This window comes from Vipera ursinii (assembly GCF_947247035.1).
Source record: "Vipera ursinii genome assembly, chromosome: 3".
NCBI classification, from domain to species: domain Eukaryota; kingdom Metazoa; phylum Chordata; class Lepidosauria; order Squamata; family Viperidae; genus Vipera; species Vipera ursinii.
The window spans coordinates 29,874,605-29,895,603 of NC_139516.1; the positions used below are offsets into that span (position 1 = coordinate 29,874,605).

Consider the following 20,999-nt stretch of genomic DNA (forward strand, 5'->3'; position numbering starts at 1 on the left):
TTTACTATGGAAAAGACAGCAGATGGTACTTGGATCAGAGTCTCTCAGTTGTTAAAACCTGGATGTTCTGAAAAGGAAATCCAGACACATCTAAATCCCAGCCATCACGGTTTATAGAGCTACGCAAGAAAATTTAGGGTTTCTTGTATTTTGTTAGCAGGCAAGATGTCATACTATGTGAAAAAGTACATCAAATTAAGACCCTCTGAGTCTGTTCATGCTGTACAGCTTCTGCTTACCCATAGTTTATTCATTAACACAATTATTGGAGTTCACATATTATACACTAAACATTAAAGCTAACCACATGATTAGGTTTGTACAATCATGCAAAAATGTGATTGGCCAGTTTGCATTTCCAACCAGAGACTTGTTAATGTAATCCACATAATGTCCTTTTAAATTAATCACAGTGCTGAAAACAACTTAAAAAAAACAATTAATTCAACCTCCTACCAGTTCAGGAAATCTGTTACTCCATCATCCATCCTCTTCAAAAATCCACAATGAAGAACATGATGCAATCTTCAGAGGTAATGTAATCTACTAACTACAACTGTTTCCAGCTACAGTTGTGGCTAGGAGAGCTTTTGCACAACTTCAGGCTATGCACCGGTTGCACCCTTTCCTGGATTAGGAAGGCCTAGTGCACAGTCGCTCTTGCCCTAGTCGTCTCTCAGTTGGACTATTGCAATATACTTTACATGGGGCCACCCTTGAAGAGTATTTGGAAGCTACAGCTAGTACAGAATGCAGCGGCATGGATAGTTCTGGAGGCCTCTAGGGGGGTGTATATAACACCACTATTGCATGAGCTTCATTGCTTGTGAGTTTGCTTCAAAGTCCAATTCAAGGTGGTGGGGTTTTTTTACCTTTAAAGCCCTTTATGGCATGGGTCCAGGGTATTTAAGAAACTAACTTGCCCCAAATGGATTGGCCCTCCTCACTTACTCAACCAGCTTGTTATGGACCCCATCCAAGAATTTCAGTTGGTGGGGTCAAGGAGAAGAGCCTTTTCTGCTGGGGGCCCTACCTTTTGGAATATTCTGCCACTGTCACTACTTTTTTGGCCTCCTGGAAGGACTTAAAACCTGGGCCTGCTGGTTGGCTGGCTGCCCCAATGAGAGCACTTTTCACTGGAAGTAGTTGATAGGGTAAGAGAAAAGACTCCTGCACCCATGCTGCCCCTACCCTTGTTTTTTAATCTACAGATTATCACTGTAACTGAGTTATGTAAGAGTCAGTTCACCTGAACTCAGTGGAATGCTCATTCAGACATGCTAGCACTATAAATAAATTGTACAAAGAAAGCCATTCAGCAAATATCACAACCTGTCAATGATGGGAAAGAATACACTTTTCTAGCAAGTATATTTTATTGCCTTATGACAGACAAATCTCCCCTCTTTTTTATGTAAGGACCACATCAATTTTATTATTTCTTTCTTCAACCGTATACAAAGTTCATTACATGCCTCAGAAAGGAGGGTTTATATATATATATATATATATATATATATATATATATATATATATATATATATATATATATATATATATATATATATATATAATGTGAAAGTTTGATTTCTATGCTTGCAGATATGGGCATGAGATCATTATGTTTTAATGTTTCATCACAGTTAGTCTTAAAAGAGAGCAGTTTGAAAAACTGGATATCCCCACTGTGAGACCAGTGGGTTATGCAAATATTGTAAATTCTCTGGTGCCTTAAATCTCTCAGGCTATATTTGCAGTCCAAGGAGAGAGGGACTTCCAGATAAAGCCAAAGAATAGGCCATTGTAGAGGCTATGGAACATGATACCTTTCTGCCACCTTGTGGCAATTGTGCATAATTAAAAGGTGCTGTTCAAAAAGTAACCAGAAGAAAACCTTGTTTTTAACTTACATTCAGTAAAAGACTATATGTTGATGATGTCTTTTGCAACAAGACCTTTTCACTTTCTTACATTGCAACAGACATAAATTGTAACACATTTAGCAGTTTCATGTCTTAATGGGGCTGTACTTGAGGATACACCTCCCCAGTGCTTTTTTTCTAAAAAAAAAAAAAGGTGCCGGAACTCTCATATTGGCGGGCGCAGGAGGCGGGGGGTGGTGGTGGCGGGGTGGCGCTGCTGCAGTCACAGGTGTGAAGGGTGTTGGCGGCGGGCTCCACTCCCTGGGGCCAGAGCCGGCGCGGCTGGTGCTGTGGGAGCAGCAGAGCCCACTCTATATGGCGGGGCTGTGCAATGCGGGCAGCAGAGGCGTGCGGGCCAGGCGATGTTTTAATCTTATGATTTTAAAAATATATTTTTTCTATTGTAAGTTTCCCCAAACCTCGCCATGTGGATTGCATACAAATATTATATAATTGGTAAATAAAGGTACAACATATGTCAAATATACATCAAATGATAATATGCTTCCCTACAAAGTCAATTCTTGCTCAATGACAGACCTAGGAGTTAACTTGGAAAGGCAAGAGGAAAATCTAGAAGAGGTCTGTGCAGCTCTTCAACATCTTCATCAACGATTTGGATGAGGGGATAAATGGGGAACTCATCAAATTTGCAGACAACACCAAGCTGGCAGGAATAGCCAATACTCCAGAAGATAGGCTTAAGGTACAGGAGGATCTGGACAGACTCGAACACTGGGCACTATCTAACAAAATGAAATTCAATTGTGAAAAAAGTAAGGTTCTACATTTAGGCAGGAAAAATCAAATGCACAGGTATAGTATAGGTGGTACCTTGCTCAATAGTAGTAACTGTGAGAGTCCTAGTGGACAATCACTTAAATATGAGCCAGCAGTGTGCTGCAGCTGCCAAAAAAGCCAACACAGTGCTAGGCTGCATTAACAGAGGGATAGAATCAAGATCACGTGAAGTACTAATACCACTTTACAATGCCTTGGTAAGGCCACACCTGGAATACTGCATCCAGTTTTGGTCACCACGATGTAAAAAAAATGTCGAGACTCTAGAAAGAGTACAGAGAAGAGCAACAAAGATGATTGGGGGACTGGAGGCTAAAACATATAGGGAATGGTTGCTGGAATTGGGTATGTGTAGTTTAATGAAGAGAAGGGTGAGGAGTGACATGATAGTAGTGTTCCAATATCTCAGGGGTTGCCACAAAGAAGAGGGAGTCAAGCTATTCTCCAAAGCACCTGAAAGCAGGACAAGAAGCAACAGATGGAAACTAGTCAAGGAGAGAAGCAACCTAGAACTAAGGAGAAATTTCCTGGCAGTTAGAACAACTAACCAGTGGAACAACCTGCCTCCAGAAGTGGTGAATGCTCCAACACTGGAAGTTTTTAAGAAGAGACTGGCCAGCCATTTGTCTGAAATGGTATAGGGTTTCCTGTCTGAGCAGGGGGTTGGACTAGATGACCTCCAAGGTCCCTTCCAACTACTACTTCTTCTTCTTCTTCTTCTTCTTCTTCTTCTTCTTCTTCTTCTTCTTCTTCTTCTTCTTCTTCTAATTATTATTATTATTATTATTATTATTATTATTATTATTATTATTATTATTATTATTATTATTATTATTATTATTACTATTACTATTAACTTGTAGAAAGGAAAGGCCCACACTGATAAATTAAAAATCTTTGTGGTCTGCAAAGGAATGCTGGTGGGCTAATCAATGATTTGGTGACTAGAGGAGCATCTACAGCAGACATGTCAAACACAAGGCCCGGGGGCCGGATCCGGCCCGCGAAGTGGTTTCATGTGGCCCACGAAGCCATACTGGAAACAGTGAGGGAACGGCCCCCACTGCCTTGGCCCTGGCCCAGAGACCCTCCTTCTGCCAGAGACCCTCAGACCTGTCCCACTCCTGCCCAGGCCCCCATAGGTACCCTTGATGCGAACGATGTAGAGCTGGCCATGCCCAACCAGTAGACCATACGCACTGTAGCCACGCCCACCCAGTAGGTCACACCCACCCTGGCCATACCCACCCGGCCCCCTGAGGGCAACCACAATGCTGATGCGGCCCTCAATGAAATTGAGTTTGACACCCCTGATCTACAGTGTTGGAGCTTGTGGTCATGGTAAGGCATGGAGGCACTAGCCAACATGACTTTCAGGGCAGTGGTGGTGATTTTATTACTTAAAAAAAAAGTCTGTGCTCTGTCCAAGGGTGCTTGGTAGGCTGCATGTACAGGCCTGGTCTAGAATTTATTTTGGAGCATTCAACTATCTAGAGCAGGCATGTCAAACTCATTTTGTTTGAGGCAACTTTTTATAAAAGAATTGCCATTAATTTGTTTTAATAAAATAATTTAAATCATTTTTTCACTTGATTTCAAATTAAATGAATGAGGTTTTTTTTAGTACAATTGCCAAATGCAATAAACTGGTTTTAGGTATATGTTACTGGAAGGAAAAAGCAATCCCTGTTGTGTTACTGATCCCAGAGAAACATTTGCATGTATGCAGGTATCCTTAGGGTGCCATAGTTATGGATGAGAAATATTGGTTGCAAAGTTGGCATTTCTGGATGTAATATAGATATTTTGGACTTATTTTTGTTTCTTTGCATGTTTGATATTTTTAAAAGGCATATGCTACTGACTACGCTTATGCACATATGTAACATGATCACTGCTTGTCCAAAATTTTACTATACAGATAATACCCTCAGAAATTATTTTAGCCTTTTTAATAAATGGTGTTATTGATGTTAAGCTCACCAGGGAAAACATCATATATTGTTATATAATTATTTAAAGACTGAAGTGCAATATAACTAGATTCTAAATAATCTATTTTTCAAAACACACAACAGTCCAAACAGTAAAGTCCAAATTAAGAATATTTCATTCTTAAGAATTGTTTAGATTCAAAATAGTTTTCAAGAGTGTACAAAAGATACTATTTTTTCTAGAATCAGCTAAATTAGACATATTACATTGAGAAAAATGTTTCTCATCTTTTTCCTGTTACCTTTGATTTCATTGCAGAGATGTTAACATAAGAAATAGATTATTTTGTTATCTAATTTTACCTTCCAAAAGACAGAAGCAGATGAAAAATGTGAGGTTCTTTCCTGTTGGCTTTTCTGAATTAGCTGTTTTAGATTCTAAGAGTTTAGTTCCTAAAGAAGTAATCCTGTAAATAATTTTAATGTCCTCCTCTAGTGCAGGCTCTTTTATGACTCAAGGACTTCAACTCCCAGAATTCCTGAGCCAGCATGGCTCAGCTTGGAAACCTCTCCCTTTCCCCTCAGCATGGCTGGCTCAGGATTTCTGGGAGTCCACGAGTCATAAAAAAGAGCCAAGATTGCTACCCTGCAATAGGCTTAGGAATAGGCTTAGGAAAACCAACAAGGGAGCTGGGGGTTTTTTTGAAAAAAAAAAAAAGGTTCCGGAACGCCGTTCTGAGCGTTCTATGAGAAAAAAGCCCTGCACCTCCCCACACCCAAAGCTTTAACTGGTTCAAGAATGTAGTGGCTCAATTGGTAATGGGCTTCAGTATGCCTGTGTAATGTCTCTGCTTTGTGAAGTGCACTGATTTCCAATTGCTTCCAGGTGTGATTCAAGGCGCTGGTTACTACCTATAAAGCCCTACATGGCATACTGCCTGCTTACTTAAGGGAGTATCACCCAGAGCATCTGCCTGACTGATTTAATCTCCTGCACGGTTAAATGATTTCTTCAATTAAATGTTATCTATCAGGATCCCAGAAGCACACCTGTCTGAGCACCTGCCCTCTGGAACAAGGTTCCTCCCAAGATCAGGATGGCCTCTCCTCTGCTATTGTTCAGAAGAGCCATGAAAACTTTTCACCCAGGCCTGTAACAAGGGAAGGTGAGACCCCTTCCACTTCATCTTATCTGATCTGTCATATCTTTTATTTTTAATTGATTTTGCTATAGTTTTTTTTTTTGTTTCATTGTCATGAGCTGGCCAGAATGGTTGGGAGTTAGGTGGCACCAAGTTTAATAAGTAAATAAATGTTGAGGGTTTTTCCTCACTGAATCTCTGATTACGAGCCCAACTGTTTTACCAATGAAACCTAGCAGGGCATAATGGCTACAATGCAAGCTTTGGGTAACAAAGTAAATGTAAGTAAACAGATGGGTTGCGATAACAAATCTAGGAATTCCCAGCCAGCATAGGAGTATCCCAGGTTTGGGAAGGCTGGCATATCCTCAGTGTCTGCATTTTAATCCAGCCTCTTTCACTTCACACATATGACATCCACACCCATGACTATGATTCCCAATAATTATTGTGGTTATTTCTCCAAAACCTAGATAAAAACAATTTTACATGCTGCTTTTTCTACATATTATTTCAATAATAAATCTGTGTTGAAACTATACTAGATAGAAAGTAGTATCCAGACTGAAATAAATATATGTATATATTATGGATGTTTTGAAAGATCAAGTTATACCTTCAGTCATTATACTCAGGTAGCATTCTTTTCAATCATTCTTTCAATAGTGTCAAATCTGTTTAGTCTCTGTAGCTGATTTTTCCGTTTGGAAGGCAGAATATTAAAAACTCAAAAGCAAGGAAAGTAATTTCCCACAGGATTTTTAGACAAGATTTTTAATTGTGCTAATTGATTTTTATGCCTAACTTATTAAAGTAGCATTTACTTTTACTTTATAAACTCTCATGGAAATGTTAAATCACAGTAGAAAATGCTTATAATTAATAAGGCTGTAACCTAGTTACAGTCCCCTGAATAAAGGCAATTCTGCTCGTGAGTTTTGGAAGGCATTCTCCCGTGTTTACTGTTCCGAAGCATTTATAATTTTAACCAATTCTGATTATATTTCAGCAGTCTTTTTTAATCATCTTGGTGGTTTGGGTTTTATTATTTTAATTATATGCACCTCCCAAAGCCACATATGTGAAATGGACGGCTCTTTAAATTATATAAACATACCAAGGATTGCTGAGGGGACCCAGATGCCCAGCTTCTCCTGGCCATTGCAGAGATGATATAAGCCTCTCAGAGATGATATAAATATGGTTTATTGAGCGTACAGCCTGCACTAAAAAGACACAATGAATGAGCTTATGCATCCCGTGAAGCTTACAAAAATACCCACAAGAGTTGACCAGGGGTTTTATATTTTTCAGGGATCAAATTTAATTCTTTTTCATTGTGTTTAACTTTTGTACGTTTTTTAAATACCTTGTAAACCGCCCTGAGTCCTACGGGAAAAAGGGCGGTATCTAAATTCAATAAACTTAAACTGAAACGACTAGCAGCTGCAGGTGTAGTACTGGAAGACCGCGTTGCAGTCTTGAAATTTACGTTGTCCCCTCCCGTCCCCGAACATTGCTGCCAAACGCGACCGAAGGAACATCCCGACAGCTCCGTAACGCAGGAACCTCGGCTCCGTTCCACCCGGCAAGCGCTTCGCGCCGCTGCTTAGAGACCCCTTTCGCTTGCCGTAGCGCGCTCGGATCACGTGACAAGAGTCACGTGGCTCGGGGCGACGGGATTAGCAGGCCTTCGGGACCGGCGCTCACGTGGGTGAGCGGCTGCCTTTCCCTGCCGTGACCGGGGCGCGTTGAGCTTGAGGTGTGGCGCGGGGGACGATGAGCGGCGGTCGACGGAAGGAGGAGCCGTCGTCGCACCCGCACTCGCAGCAGCACCTCGTGGCCAACGGTGGGGGCGGAGTGTTGCGGGCCTCGTTGTGGAGCAAAGCCTTGCGGAGCGACTCCGCCTGGGAAGACAAGGTGAGGCCTAGAGCCGGTTGCAGCACGCCAGGCCGGCCGAGCGTTTCGGGAGGGTGGGCTTCGGCTTTGTGCTCGCGGGCGACGGGCTGGTTTTGGCGGGAATGGGGGCGGGAAAGACTCTGCCAGTCGGTTATCCTAAAGCAGCGTTTCCCAACCTTAGGAACTTGAAGATGCGTGGACTTCAACTCCCAGAATTCCCCAGCCAGCTATGCTGGCTGGGGAATTCTGGGAGTTGAAGTCCACGCATCTTCAAGTTCCTAAGGTTGGGAAACGCTGTCCTAAAGGTCACGGCGGATTCACAGCTCGGGAGTCTGCAGCTTTGGACCCTGAGTTACTGGGCAGAATGGAAGAGGCGGATGTTGAAACTTACTAAGGCGGCGATGTTGCCTGCCCAGAAACCGCTGGGCTTGGTGGCAGCCCCTTTGCTGGCCTGAGGTGGGGGGGGGTTACAATTTCCCGACCAAGGAGCATCTTAAGGAGCCTGCTGTATCACCTGGATCAGGGGTCGGCAAGCTCGGCTCTTCTATGACTCGTGGACTTCAACTCCCAGAATTCCTGAGCCAGCTGTGCTGGCTCAGGAATTCTGGGAGTTGAAGTCCACGAGTCATAGAAGAGCCGAGCTTGCCGACCCCTGACCTGGATTCACAAGCGATCAGCAGGTGGAGAGATTTTGCCAAACTTTGGCTGGCATGTTAACTATGTCCAGTTAGGTTAGTGGGGAAACCCTGGCGACAGTGAGGTTCTTCCCTTTTCATCTTGACGCTGGATTGCTGCAATATGGCCTGCTTGAGGTTGCCTTTGAAGATTATTGAGAAACTGCAGTTGGCACAGAATGTGGCAACCTACTAGCTGGCACACGAGAGGCATTTTAACTAGGCAACACTGAAATTCCGGGTGCTGCCTTGGTTGCCAATCTACTTCAAAATAATTCAGAATGCTGGATTTGACCTATATGACCTGTAAAGCCCCACCAGGGTTTGCATCTTTATTACTTCCTGGACCATCTTCTCCAAACAGAATCTTCCTAAAGTGTCCAGTCAGCCTAGAAAGCAATGCTTTGGGTTACTTTCTTCCTCCCTGGAATGTCAGAGCAGGCTTTTCCCCTTATTTTGGAACACATAATCCCCACCCCCAGGTCTGGATGGCCCCAAGACTTTTACAATTCAGAAAATTTGAAGGTTTTGCTCTGTCACTAGGCTTTTATGGCCAGAGGCTCTTGTTTATTAGCATACCCCTAATTAAATATTTCAAGTACATTTTAATCAAATTGTCTTCATTAATTGCTTTTAGGATGTTTGTGAGAACCAGTTTGATGTTGGGGTTAAAATCATTGGGGTATAGACTATCAGTACAGAGCCTTAGATATGAAGTTAGGTGGCTAACTTTGAACTAGACCAGGGGTGTCAAACTTGCAAATCATGTTGCAACATATTGTGACTTTTTTGCCATTGCTGGCAATGGGGTGGGCACGGTTTCACTATGATACATCTGGTCTGTGGGCTGGCAGTTTGACATCCCTGAACTAGACACTCTCAGCCCTAGAAAGAAGACAGATGAACCATTTTTATCTATATAGGTAAGAAAACTGTGTGGACGTATCCATGTAGTCACCAGAGGCCAAGACTGATTCAAAGGCACTAAAAGGATTGCAAAATATGTAACCTTCGTAATGTTTATAGAATTCGATAATATATAGATTAGATTGGTAAATAATATTCTCTGTGTTATGATTCATTTAACTTGGAGTTAGCTTCTTGTGCAAACACAGTTCCTGTATTTTTTAGAGTGTTTAATTTTGATTTAAGCAACTAAGATGTTTAACAGGGTTGGGGGAATTTGAGGAACAGTCTGGATACTATTGAAGCTAAAAGATTAGATTAAATTATAGTTTAGCATGATGAGTAATTCACAGTTGGCCAATATTACACAGTGCAAAGGCAAGGAACAGGAAGAAGAACTGCTACCAAGACAATGGTCAGATAAAAGAAATCTGAGTTCAGGGCATACATGTTGTCCAATAAAACAAAACCCTCTTTAGTTCTCAGGAAGATAAAGGGATGGAGCACGGAAATGCTTCAAATTTGCAAAATTCTGTTACCATAACTTTATTGTAAAGTTACAGTAGTATTGGCCTGCATGAGTTTTGTTTCCTAATCTGGCCTACCTTGAAGGGCAAACATGTAGTCATAAAACATGGAAAGAAAATATATATACTCAATTTAAGCTCCTAAAAATCATAAGTTCTGCAGAATTTCTATGTCACTATTATGAAACAAAAGAAGCTGGAATCTGTCATTAGAACCAAGCAAACTATCTTATGGTAGAAAGTACATTGTTCCACCATTTCATGGCAAGTGGAAGATCTTCATTCTAATCCATTCTGTGAATTAATTATACATTATCTTATACTTCTTTTCAAACAGAAGAATTCAGGCTGCTTGTTCAGCCCACTTGCAAAGTGAAATTAGAATAGCATAGAGATTAGTGAGCTGATATTAGCTTAGAATTAAACCCTGACTTGACAATGAAACTGAACAGATGCCTCACTGAATCAGTAACTCCCTCCATCTCCCAGAGTTGTTATGAGATTAAAGTAATTCATCTAAGCTCCTTGAAAGACAGGTACATAATAAATAGGCCCCAAAGAATGTAAATATATACCTTTTTTCCCTGGAATTGAGATAGATTTCCAGCTAGGATTGAAATAATTGCTGGTGTCTAATTTCTAAATCTTTTAGTTTTTTAGACCGTCTGAGACCTCAAAAAAATTGTATTTTGAATTAGGCAGCTGAGATATCTTCAGAGCTTAGATTTCCTGTTATAACAGGAGATACTCCTCTACATATGTTGAATGTGAATATTGATTCCATATGAATTTGATATTTTTTCTCTGCAGGATGAATTTTTAGATGTCATTTACTGGTTCCGGCAGATCATTGCTGTTATTTTGGGAGTGATCTGGGGAATTGTTCCACTGAAGGGATTTGTGGGTATAGCAATGTAAGTTTTTTTTTGCATGAATTTAAAGATTGAATCATTGATCAAGTTGAAAGAAGTTAAGATGAGGTATATATATATTTGAAGTATATGGGTTTTGTATTATATATTTTATTTGAACATGAAAGTTTTCTCAGAGCAGTTTGTAGGAAAAATACAGAAAGCTCCTTAAGTTTAGTCAGAGGGAACATGCATCAGAGTATCAAAGGTTTTCATAAAAAAAATGCTGCGGTGCATGAAATAAAGAAAATATTGATTAAGAAAATGCATCCATTTGTCTGAAAATATTTGTCTAGAAATATTTGTGTTATTTATTGCTGAAAACTAAATGCATGGTTATGTTGAAAGATTATATAGTTTAACTATAAATTTCCACCCGTGACAAATGATAAAAGGAATATCTTAAATACTGTTAGGAATGAAAGTGTTGTGAGGCATTTTCACGGTTGCCTATGTTTTCCTTAAACGATAGGAAAATGAGTTTGTAATAGGAAAATGAAATGCTTCCAGTTATTTTTTTCTAAATCTATTTATAGACTTATCTACTTCTGTCTTTATTTTGGAGGTTATGATAAGAAAGAATATCATCCACCCTTCTTGAATGTAAGCAATCCAAATTTTAACAAAGCCAGGACAATGTGGGTTAGAGGACAGAATCCACAGTTCAGGTTTTGTGGGTTGAAACTCACCTCGAAATTAACACAGAGCAGCAAGAAGATAATCTGAATCTGATTCCACATATGTAGTAGAAAATCCATTTCTAGGTTTTCTGAATTTAGGGTCATCTGTTGCTTTTAGAACTTTAAAATAGGATACCTCTTCAGTACCTATTGTCCCTTTTTAAAAATGTTACATTGTTAAAGGGTAAATGCATGTGCATTCAGGGTTCTTGTTTGAAGCAGGCTTGTGAAGGACACAATCTACCACTAAATACATTCACATTTATTTGGAAGAGATTGATAACAATAGAGGTAGTCCTTGATCTATGACCATAATGGATCCTGTCTATTGCAGTTGTAAATTGTGTCAGTCATAAAGGACCATCCATATGAGCAACCCAATTTTGCAATCTTTTTTTTTTTTTGTGGTGGTTGTGAAGCGAATACCATGGATATTAAGTACACCAATTGTCGCTATGGGCTGGTTTTGCTGATAAACCAGAAGTAGATGCCAGGGTTTTCCCCCCAAAAAACATAAATGTGATTATGTGTCCCAGGGACATTGCAAACAGCTGTGTGACCAGTTGCTGAATGCCTGAAATGTGTTTACATGACTGCTGGCGGGGGCAGTTGTTGGCACTTCAGAATTGGGTGATAAGTACCCCTGGGGAAGTCCATCATAACTCTGAATGATTGCTCTATGAATAGTCATAAATCAAGGCCTACCAGTGTCTTAATCTGTACTGGCAATATAGACTAGTAGCACAAGAAAAGTTGCAAATTCTGTCAGGTGATTGCAGAATGTTGCAACCTGTCATAATTGCAAGCCAGTTGCCAAATACCTGAAATGCATTCATGTAGCTGTGGGGGAGGGGTTGCAGTTATAACTTTAAAAAAAGGCTACTGATGAAGTTCTTAAAAATCCATTGTAACCTTGTACAGTTGTTAAATGGCTGGTTACAAGTCAAGGACTATGTGTAGGGGCTGCTGTTAAATTTCAGTGAAACTGAAACAAGAACGCTCCTTGATATCTTTACATTGTTAGTTAATTGAAGTTGCCCAGTGTCTCTTTTTTTTTCTCTCCTCCAGATTCTGTCTCATAAATGCTGGAGTCCTATACCTCTATTTTAGCAGTTTTCAGCAAATAGATGAAGAGGAGTATGGTGGAACATGGGAACTAACAAAGGAAGGCTTCATGACATCTTTTGCTTTGTTTTTGGTAATTTATGTTATTTGTTTGTAGATTCCTGACATTAAGCACAATATAAAACAGAAGGTAGATTATGATCCCAAGAAACCTTAAAATCTTGTAAAAAAAAAGAAATTGAGATGAAATTTAGAAATGTAAATTACATATGGGTAAAATAATGGATATTCTTTCCTGTACTAAGAATTTTAAAAAGCAAATATATAGTTTTTAGAATCCAACATTACATGAGCAAACTCCCCATTGCAAAATTGCATTATTTCTTCCCTTCGGTCCAAAATTATCCTCAGTTTGCTCTTCATGTTCTAGGGCAGGGGTCTCTAACCTGTGGCCTATTTGCAACCGGACTGCATGAGTGGCGGGCCAGCGCGCACAGCCCCACTTGCACAAGCAGCCGGGCACTGGTGCGCTCAGCCTCACTCACGCTAGCGGTGCCCCAAAGGCTTCTTGCTTGCATGAGTGGAGCTCCACATGCATGCGTGCCGGCCTGCCCTCTCCTGCCAAGCCAGGCTGCCAAGCTTCCTGCTCACAATACTCCAGAATCAGAGCGCTGAGAGCAGAGGCTGAGTGGCACAAGAGCATCCTGCTCAATTTTGCTGACTCACTGAGGCTGCCTGCGCAGGACACCCAATCTGCTTTTGGAGCATCGGGTAACCTCGGTGAGTCTGACGGAGCATGAGACCTCACCCCCAAAAGCTTCTCTGCGCCAAAAACTTGTGCAAATGGACGAAAGGCTTTGGGGGAGCGATCTCGTGCTGCTTCAAGCCTTCTGTCCCTTTGCATGCTTTTGGCATGGAGAAGCCTAAAGGAGCATGAAACCGTGCCCCAAAGGCTTCTCTCTTGCATGAGTGGAGCTTCCCCTCCCCCCCGCAGGTCAGGCCATCAAGCCGCAAAGGATAAGGAATATTTAAAAAGGGGGTATTTGTGTGGCTGATGACTGTTGTGTTGTTGATGAATTAATCCAAAATACTTAATGGTAAAATTTTTCATTATCCCTGCTAATTTATACTGAAAGGTATATGTGTCTGTGCATGCGTGAACGCAGTGAAAGCTTTTTTATCTGACCCCTTTTTCAATATATAATATTTGCCAGCTTTTGACCACTCTGATGACTGTTCTAATCTTAACAAAGATGAATCATTCCAATAGCTAATAGGTCAGAATGGTCCATTTGAAGTCGTAATATTCAAGAAAGTTTAAAAGAACATAATATCATTTCTGCTAGGCCAGGAAAGAGATGTAACAATCAGAATATTTTGACCTTAAAACAATTTTTATACTTCTCTCTCCCACTAGCACTAAAAAGCAATGAGGTTTTCTGATACTAGTCCTAAAGTTTCTTTATGATCCCTTTTTGTAGTAATGTTAATGCAATCTTATTCAGAAGGAACAAAGCAAAATACATTCATACTTATAATTTGGTAAAGTTTAAATCCTTTTCTGATTTGTTCTTATCTGTGCTTCATTTCAGGTTGTTTGGATAATCTTCTACACTGCCATCCATTATGATTGACAAACTCAGCCAAATTAATTGTCTTTACTGAAGAACACTTTAAGAACCCCTTTGGCCTATGGAGAGGTAGAATAAGCCGGGTTTTATATCCATGGTCCAAGGAGATGCAACATGTCTTATGGATTCTAAGAAGAAAAGTTTGATCAGTCTTATTTTAAAAAGCTGTTGCTTTTCCAGAACTTAAAAAAGCCATTACAATGCTTTGCAGACAGCACAAGACTTTTCAAGCTTTCAGCCTTCTTGGTGACGTTAACCAGTATGGCGATGACAAATCTTTATATCCTAAAAGGGTGATTCTGTTAATTAACTTGCGTCGATTATCTTGTTCTCTTTGATATCTATTCAGATTGTGACTTGTCTTCCATTTGTAAGACATACTAAAATGGTAGCCATCATGAAGTATATGGCAGGAGGATTCTGCTGAATGTATTGTAGAACATAGATTTTGATGGTTCTCAGCTTCTTTTGAGGAAATTAAAGCTCTGATCTGATTGTATTAAGTACTAATGTCTTTAAATGGTTCATCCAGGGTTTTAAAATTTTGGTCGCTTAACAATGTAATAAACAATCTTCAGATAGTTTCCTAATATTTTGAGATTTTAACTATTTACTGAGAAGTGTGAGGCTTTCCTAGCTTCATTAGGGAACTTCCCAAAACAGTTGCAGTGATTTAGAAACATCTTAATATATTGGTTAATTAACCAATTCAGTTTCCAGAACCTACCTCAGAGTCCAGTGATCTAAATGCACAAAATAGCAGATGCTTCAGAATTCAATTACTTTGGGATTGTTATAGGTTTTTGAAGCTGAAACATAATACAGAGTACAGAATAATTAAGGCAGCTAATGTCTTGTACATAGAACTAATTTCCAGATAGCAGTAGACTGAAATTCAGTGTTGATCTTTTATGATTATTAAAAGTATCAGAATGAAAAATTCTACTAATTGTACACTAATTAGGCTATTTATGAGCTTTAGTTGTACTGTCTCAATCATTTTAAGATTTAAACTCCTTGTCTATGTAAATATTTAATAATTTCAAGAAGAGGCTATTTCCTGTCTTACGTTAATTTAAGTAGACAGAAAATGGAGTTGTTCATTAAGATTGCCTTACACTGAGAATCTTCTTTTGAGTCCTTATATGCTGTGGATAAATTTCCAGTTCTTTGTACTCGTCTTTTAAACTCTTAACTTTGCATACTTTTTTTTCACAAGTAGCTTTCCATGTATCCTCTTTCAACATTGTCAGGTCTATCTGTCTTTTTAAGTTCTGTTCAGTTTTAACATCAGGGAAGAATTTAGCCACAGGAAATGAAAGGCAAAACTACTAAAGATTGGAGACCCTTAGCAGAGGTTTCTCTTGCACTTCTTCATTGCCAACTTAAGTGTTTTCTCCTTCAATTTGAGGAGATACTTAGACATTTTGGTGTTTGCTAACTTTAAGCTGCATTTCTCAACCAGTAGGGTTTTATTTTTCAAAGCTTGAGTCATCTACCAAATAAGTAAATCATTTTATACATGGAGGACACTAATAAAGATCACTTTTAAGAAGCTGGTATAATGCTTTTTTATTGGTATTGCCATTTTTAAGATTTCAGGTAGTATTAAACTTTTTGTGATTGCTTTGGCCCTTAAAATAGATGGATACTTGCTTTTAAAAAAAGATGGCATGGTAGCCTTTTGTTAAGAGATCTGGCCATAAATATGAGTTTTAGTATCGGAGGATCATCTTGGTCTACCTTTTACTTTGTAAGTAGTATCTTAGGAGGAAAAACTTGCCTTCATTCATGGAAAAATGTTTTTGCTGATTTTAAGATCTAAGTTACATAAGAGATTCTCTTGGAATCTCATAAAACTGTTTTGGGGAAGAGTTAGAACTAGAGAAGATTGCATTTCTGAAAATATCTCCATCTTCCTCAGCAAACATTAGCAGACGTGCTATGCGATTAAAGTTATAGTTCCTGCACTAACTTCTATCATGTTGAATTCTCACCTTATACCTGCAGTGATTTACAATTGTAACTCCGGGTTCAATTCTGGTCATAAGTCAAGGGCTACTTGTATGGAGCTAATAGCCCCTTGCAGTATACAATATATCTCCGTAAATAATTGCATGGAGCTAATCTAAAGAACGAAGAGTCCCAAGTATCTCCTTCACATAATCTCAAACTTTCCTTAATATGGCTCCTGAACAGCATCCAAAATCCTCTGTTATGTCCTCCCCAGCAATTCCATCTGAGTGACGATCATCTTCACTTCTGCTATATAGTTTTTTTTAAAAAAATTGAAAAGTTTTAAAATACATTTTTAGAACATATACCCCATCTCCCCCACCCCCTCCCCTTCCCTCCCTTCCCAACACCCCATTCCCCAAATCCTGTCACAATGCCAACAGTTACTGCTCTTCCACATCTCAGCCACATAGTATGGTTATATGGATTTTGTAGAACAAATGGAAGGAAAGAGGTATTCATTGCAGAATAGGCTATATCTCTTTTGTGGGCTCTTAAGGGTCAACAGCAGAGCAGCTTGGAGCCAACAGAGGTCTGATGCTGCTTACCTATGCTGAACTTGCCCTCCACAAAGGAACCTATAGTTCCCACAGAGATCTTTCTGCCTGCCTAGATTTCTCTTAATTACAGTGAAAGCATCTTCTCCACAGCAAATACCATGATTGACATCCCAAGCTCTAGACATTTGGCCACCAGTAAAAAATAATTTTTCAATCTTTTTCATGGCAGTTGTTAAGCAAATGCCATGGTTGTTAAGCAAAGCCATTCATTTGAGTAGCCATTTTTGGCAAGAAACAAAAAAAAACCACAAATTGCCACATTATTGCAGAACGCTACAACTTGTAAAGCTGATTCACCTGATGTCAGATGGGACTGCAGGGGGAGATAGCCTAACGATGATAGGGGTGTAAAGCATCTATTCTGTGGCCATCGTAATTACAAACGGTAGTAAAACACCCAGGTCGAGGACTACTTGTATATAGGAATAATGTGCATGAAAGTCTCATAAGTGCTGATTGTGTGAATGTATATTTTAAATTATGCTAGTTTTTAATCACTGCATGTCTTCCTGAATTGTACTCAAAGTGTGCCCTGCCTCTGACATAGCAGGACAACCTCCACAGTAGAGTTTGAAAACAGAATCATTGGTAGGCTTTTGTGATCACACACTTGGAAATAAAAACCCATACTATTTATCAAAAAGAGCTACAAATAACAACCTTCAATTTCCAAAATACAGGTAATCCTTGGTTAACAACCACAGCTAAGACTGGCACTTCTGGAGATCCGCTCTTCTTGAGTAGAATTGCAGAAGCTGCTATTTTTACAGTTGGTTTATGTGGAGTGCCAGAAAGTAGGGATTCATCAAGTTCACATTCACAAAGTAGCCTTTACAGACATTAAGCTCTACTAAGCCTTACATTTTAATCACATTTTTGGATTCTTTTTCTTCAGACTGGCAAAATTTTACTGTATTCATCAGGTGGTTTTCTGCCTCCTTAAAAGATGTTGTAAATTTGATTTTAAAACTTTTGTCTATGAAATTAATTTGAAGGGGAATTTAAATGGATCTGATGGATGAATCATTCCCCGAAAATCAAATCAAGTTTTAAAATCAGGTATTAAACCAGGAAATGCATCCGAATATTTCTTTTGTTTTGGATAGACAAAAAAGCTCTGCTAAGAGTTAAAATGACATTTTTAGCAATGACAAAAAAGATGTCTAAAATAGTATACCAATGTAGAAATTCTTTTGGTACTAGAACTGCTGGATTAGAGGCTTGGAGCAGCACCGTATGATGCAAAACTCAGAAGGAAATCATATTAACAGCCATGTGCAAGAGCCCTGGCTTTGTGAAAACCTGGATTAAAATTAATGCTTAGCCTTAGAAGCTCAGTGGATAACTGGTGTAGCTCACCTCATAAAAAACACGTGCATAAAACAGATCGATAGGAAATTGCATACACTATCTAGAGCTCTCCAAAGGAAGAATGAGATATAACTATTCGATAGCAGTAGAAGAAGTAGTATGGTATTAGTCTGGTTCTGAACTGATGAATTCAGCAGTGTACCATCTTTGAACTAAGGGCAACACTTAACCCTTAAATGGCCTAGCATAGCTAAAAAAAGACAAAGATAGGACAGAAAGTAAATCTGATGCAAGTTATATTAAAGACTAACATTGAATCCTAGCTTACTATTAGTCCAGCAGCCTGCTTGGGCAACTCCAGAAGTGTCTTGTATTGAGGAAGCATCTACCCATGTAACAGCTGGTCTGCAATTTGGAGATTCTCATGGATTCCTGACTTTTTCTTGAACAGTGGGTGGACACAGTGTTGCTAGGGGACACTTTGCCCAGCTTGGCTGGTGGACCAGATGCAGTCCTTATGTAGAGCTAGAAGATCTTGCTACAGTGAGACATGACCTTATCACTGTTCAACAGTACTGAAAAACACACTACATGGGGCCACTTTTATTTATTTATTTATTTTTGGGACTTATATTTAAAGGCCATTTGGAAAGTTCAGTTGGTCCAAAATGCAGTGGCCCACAAATGATTCAGTATCTACCAACAGGAGCATATGAAAATTGCTTTTTTAAATTTTCCAGTTTGTGTGCTTTATATTTTTTTTTATTCTCATTGGACTGTGGATGAATTAATATTGTATACTGATAAAACCATAGAGACCTATGAGATTGTGGCAGGATATGAAGTTGGCAATATGATCACTCCCCATATATTTAATAATTTCCCTATTCTATCACGTTAACATTTCCAATTTTGCAGTATGTTTTAGGAGGGCAGTTAGGTTGCATTTAATGCTTCTGAGAGGAATCTGCAGATCATGGTTGTTAAGTGAATTCATTGTCCACAATGGGCCTTTTTTGTCGGTTTTTCTGGCAACATCATAAATTGCAGTCATGTCACCACAAGATGCTGTGCATGTCCATAAATCAGGACAGGCTGTCAAGCACCCAAAATATGATCATTTGACCCTGGGGCAAGGGACAGTCGTAACTTCAAATCCATGTTAAAAGTATTTTTTAGATCTGTCGTAACTTTAACCAGTTGCTAAGGGCTGGTCATAAGTCAAGGGCTATCTACATGTACTCATTTCAGGAGTTTCTACCCTTCCAATCCGATCCACCAGATAGGATACGCTGCAGTCAAAGAGTATCGGCTGGCGGGAACTACCGGTATAAGACGTTTCATGATGGTGGAGATAATTTGCCATCTCCGCCGTCCTCCTTTTCCTTCTGAAGCGACACCGCGGAGCTTAGAGCGGGCCCTTGGAGCGCAGCGCGCGGGGCAGCCGTCCCACCGAGTCGGCCAGCGAATCCCGCGTCCCAAGCTCCGCCCGGCGGCCTTTAGCGGCCGCCCTTCCCGCACGCCTCCGCTTCCTCCCCAGACACTCGCTAGGCTCCCCTCCCGGCCGGCGAGGCCGGCCTCCCCGGCAGTCATTTCCGGAGCAGGAGCCTGGGCTGAACCGGCCAATCAGCGCGGCGCCTGCCTGGCCAAGGAGGCGCAAGCAGGATGGCGGCGGCGGCGGCGGCTGCAGGTGCCGCCGAGAAGGAGGCGAGTCAGGAGAGCAGCCTGGGCGCCTACTCGCCCGTGGATTACATGAGCATCACCAGCTTCCCCCGCTTGCCCGAAGAGGAGACGGGCAGCGCCATCGCCCCCGAGAGCTGCCTGCGCTCCAGGAAAGAGGAGGATGCGTTCCTGGCAGAGCAGGAGACCGGTGAGCGCGGAAGCTAGCCCGCTTGCTCGCCGGGCCTCTCCATCCGACCAGCCGCCAGCGGGACCTTCACGACCATCTCTCCATCCTCTCTCCCTTCCCTTCATCTCCGCGGCCTCCATCCCATCCCAATCGGACCGGCTCTCGTCCTGCGCTTCCCCGCATCTCTCCTTCAGCAGGCGGGCAGGTGGCGGGCGGGGCTTCTGCGTCATCCCTTCCTTCTCCCCTGAAGCGTCTGGCACCGGCCCAGCGGTGCAGCCGTCCCGCATCTTTCGCCCCTGCTTCTGCCCTTCCCGCTTCTCCTGCCTGCCCCTCTCCTAACCTCCTTGCCAGGATTCCCCAGTCCTGGATCTCCCCTGCTCGGTACCATCTTTTCCCTTTGGCCTCCTCTCCTTCCACTGGTGCTGGCTGAGGCTGTGGGAGTGCTGGGCTGCATGGCGAGGCTCTGGAGGCTCCTGGGCTGTCTCTTTCCATTGTCTTGTTTCCATCCCATTTCCATTCCTCTCCTCTTTCACCTCGTTCCTTCTACCTTTCTACCAGCTCTACTGTCGGGGCAATAATGTAAGTGATTTTATTGCCTCCATCCCATTATATCTTTCTGATCACACTATAGGCTCTTGCTCTCCAAAGAATGCTTACTGATGCTAATGCAGCCTTTCCTAATATCTGTGTCCTCTGGATCCTTGGACTGCAACTCCCAGAATCCCCAGACAGTTGTCCCCCATTCTTTTGCCAACTTTTTTAGCTTCTCTGAAAATGGCTCATGGTTGATTAAGAACCCAGACTTGGTTTTCCCCCCATCTGTTTCTCTCAGTTCCTCATACTTGGGAATAACTTTGTGAAGTGTCCCTGAATTTTGATTTTCAGGACTATTCTAGGGTCCTCCAATCAGTGTAAAAGTTGAGAGAGAGAAAATGGTAGTAAGCTGAAAATTACCCAGGGTAAAGTTTGCTATTGCTTCAGTAGATATTTTCAACACTTAGGAGTATTACTACATATGCATGGGACCTGTAGCAGCTGAGACATAACCAAGATCTACATAACATCTTATTCTCACACAGGGTCAATAGTTAGAATGGAGCTTCCAGTTAGTTTTCCTATCTCAACAGTTCTTAAAGCAATTATCTTTAGCCTTCTGCCTTTCAGAATGGTT

At 40.9% G+C, this 20,999-nt stretch overlaps 2 protein-coding genes across 2 annotated transcripts in view; both read left to right on the forward strand.

Annotated features, from left to right (window-relative positions):
* The first annotated feature begins 7,467 nt into the window (after positions 1-7,467).
* Positions 7,468-14,591, forward strand: RAB5IF (RAB5 interacting factor). Its single transcript, XM_083360164.1, has 4 exons — positions 7,468-7,719; positions 10,616-10,719; positions 12,465-12,594; positions 14,054-14,591. The coding sequence occupies exons 1-4, from the start codon at positions 7,579-7,581 to the stop codon at positions 14,093-14,095; spliced, it is 417 nt and encodes a 138-aa protein (XP_083216290.1). The 5' UTR covers positions 7,468-7,578; the 3' UTR covers positions 14,096-14,591.
* A 5,026-nt stretch (positions 14,592-19,617) lies between these two features.
* GGT7 (gamma-glutamyltransferase 7) overlaps positions 19,618-20,999 on the forward strand; it is a 29,437-nt gene continuing 28,055 nt past the window's right edge. The window contains exon 1 of the mRNA XM_083357359.1: positions 19,618-19,849. Coding sequence (XP_083213485.1) covers positions 19,645-19,849 — 205 coding nt within the window. The 5' untranslated portion in view covers positions 19,618-19,644. The remainder of the gene's footprint in view (positions 19,850-20,999) is intronic.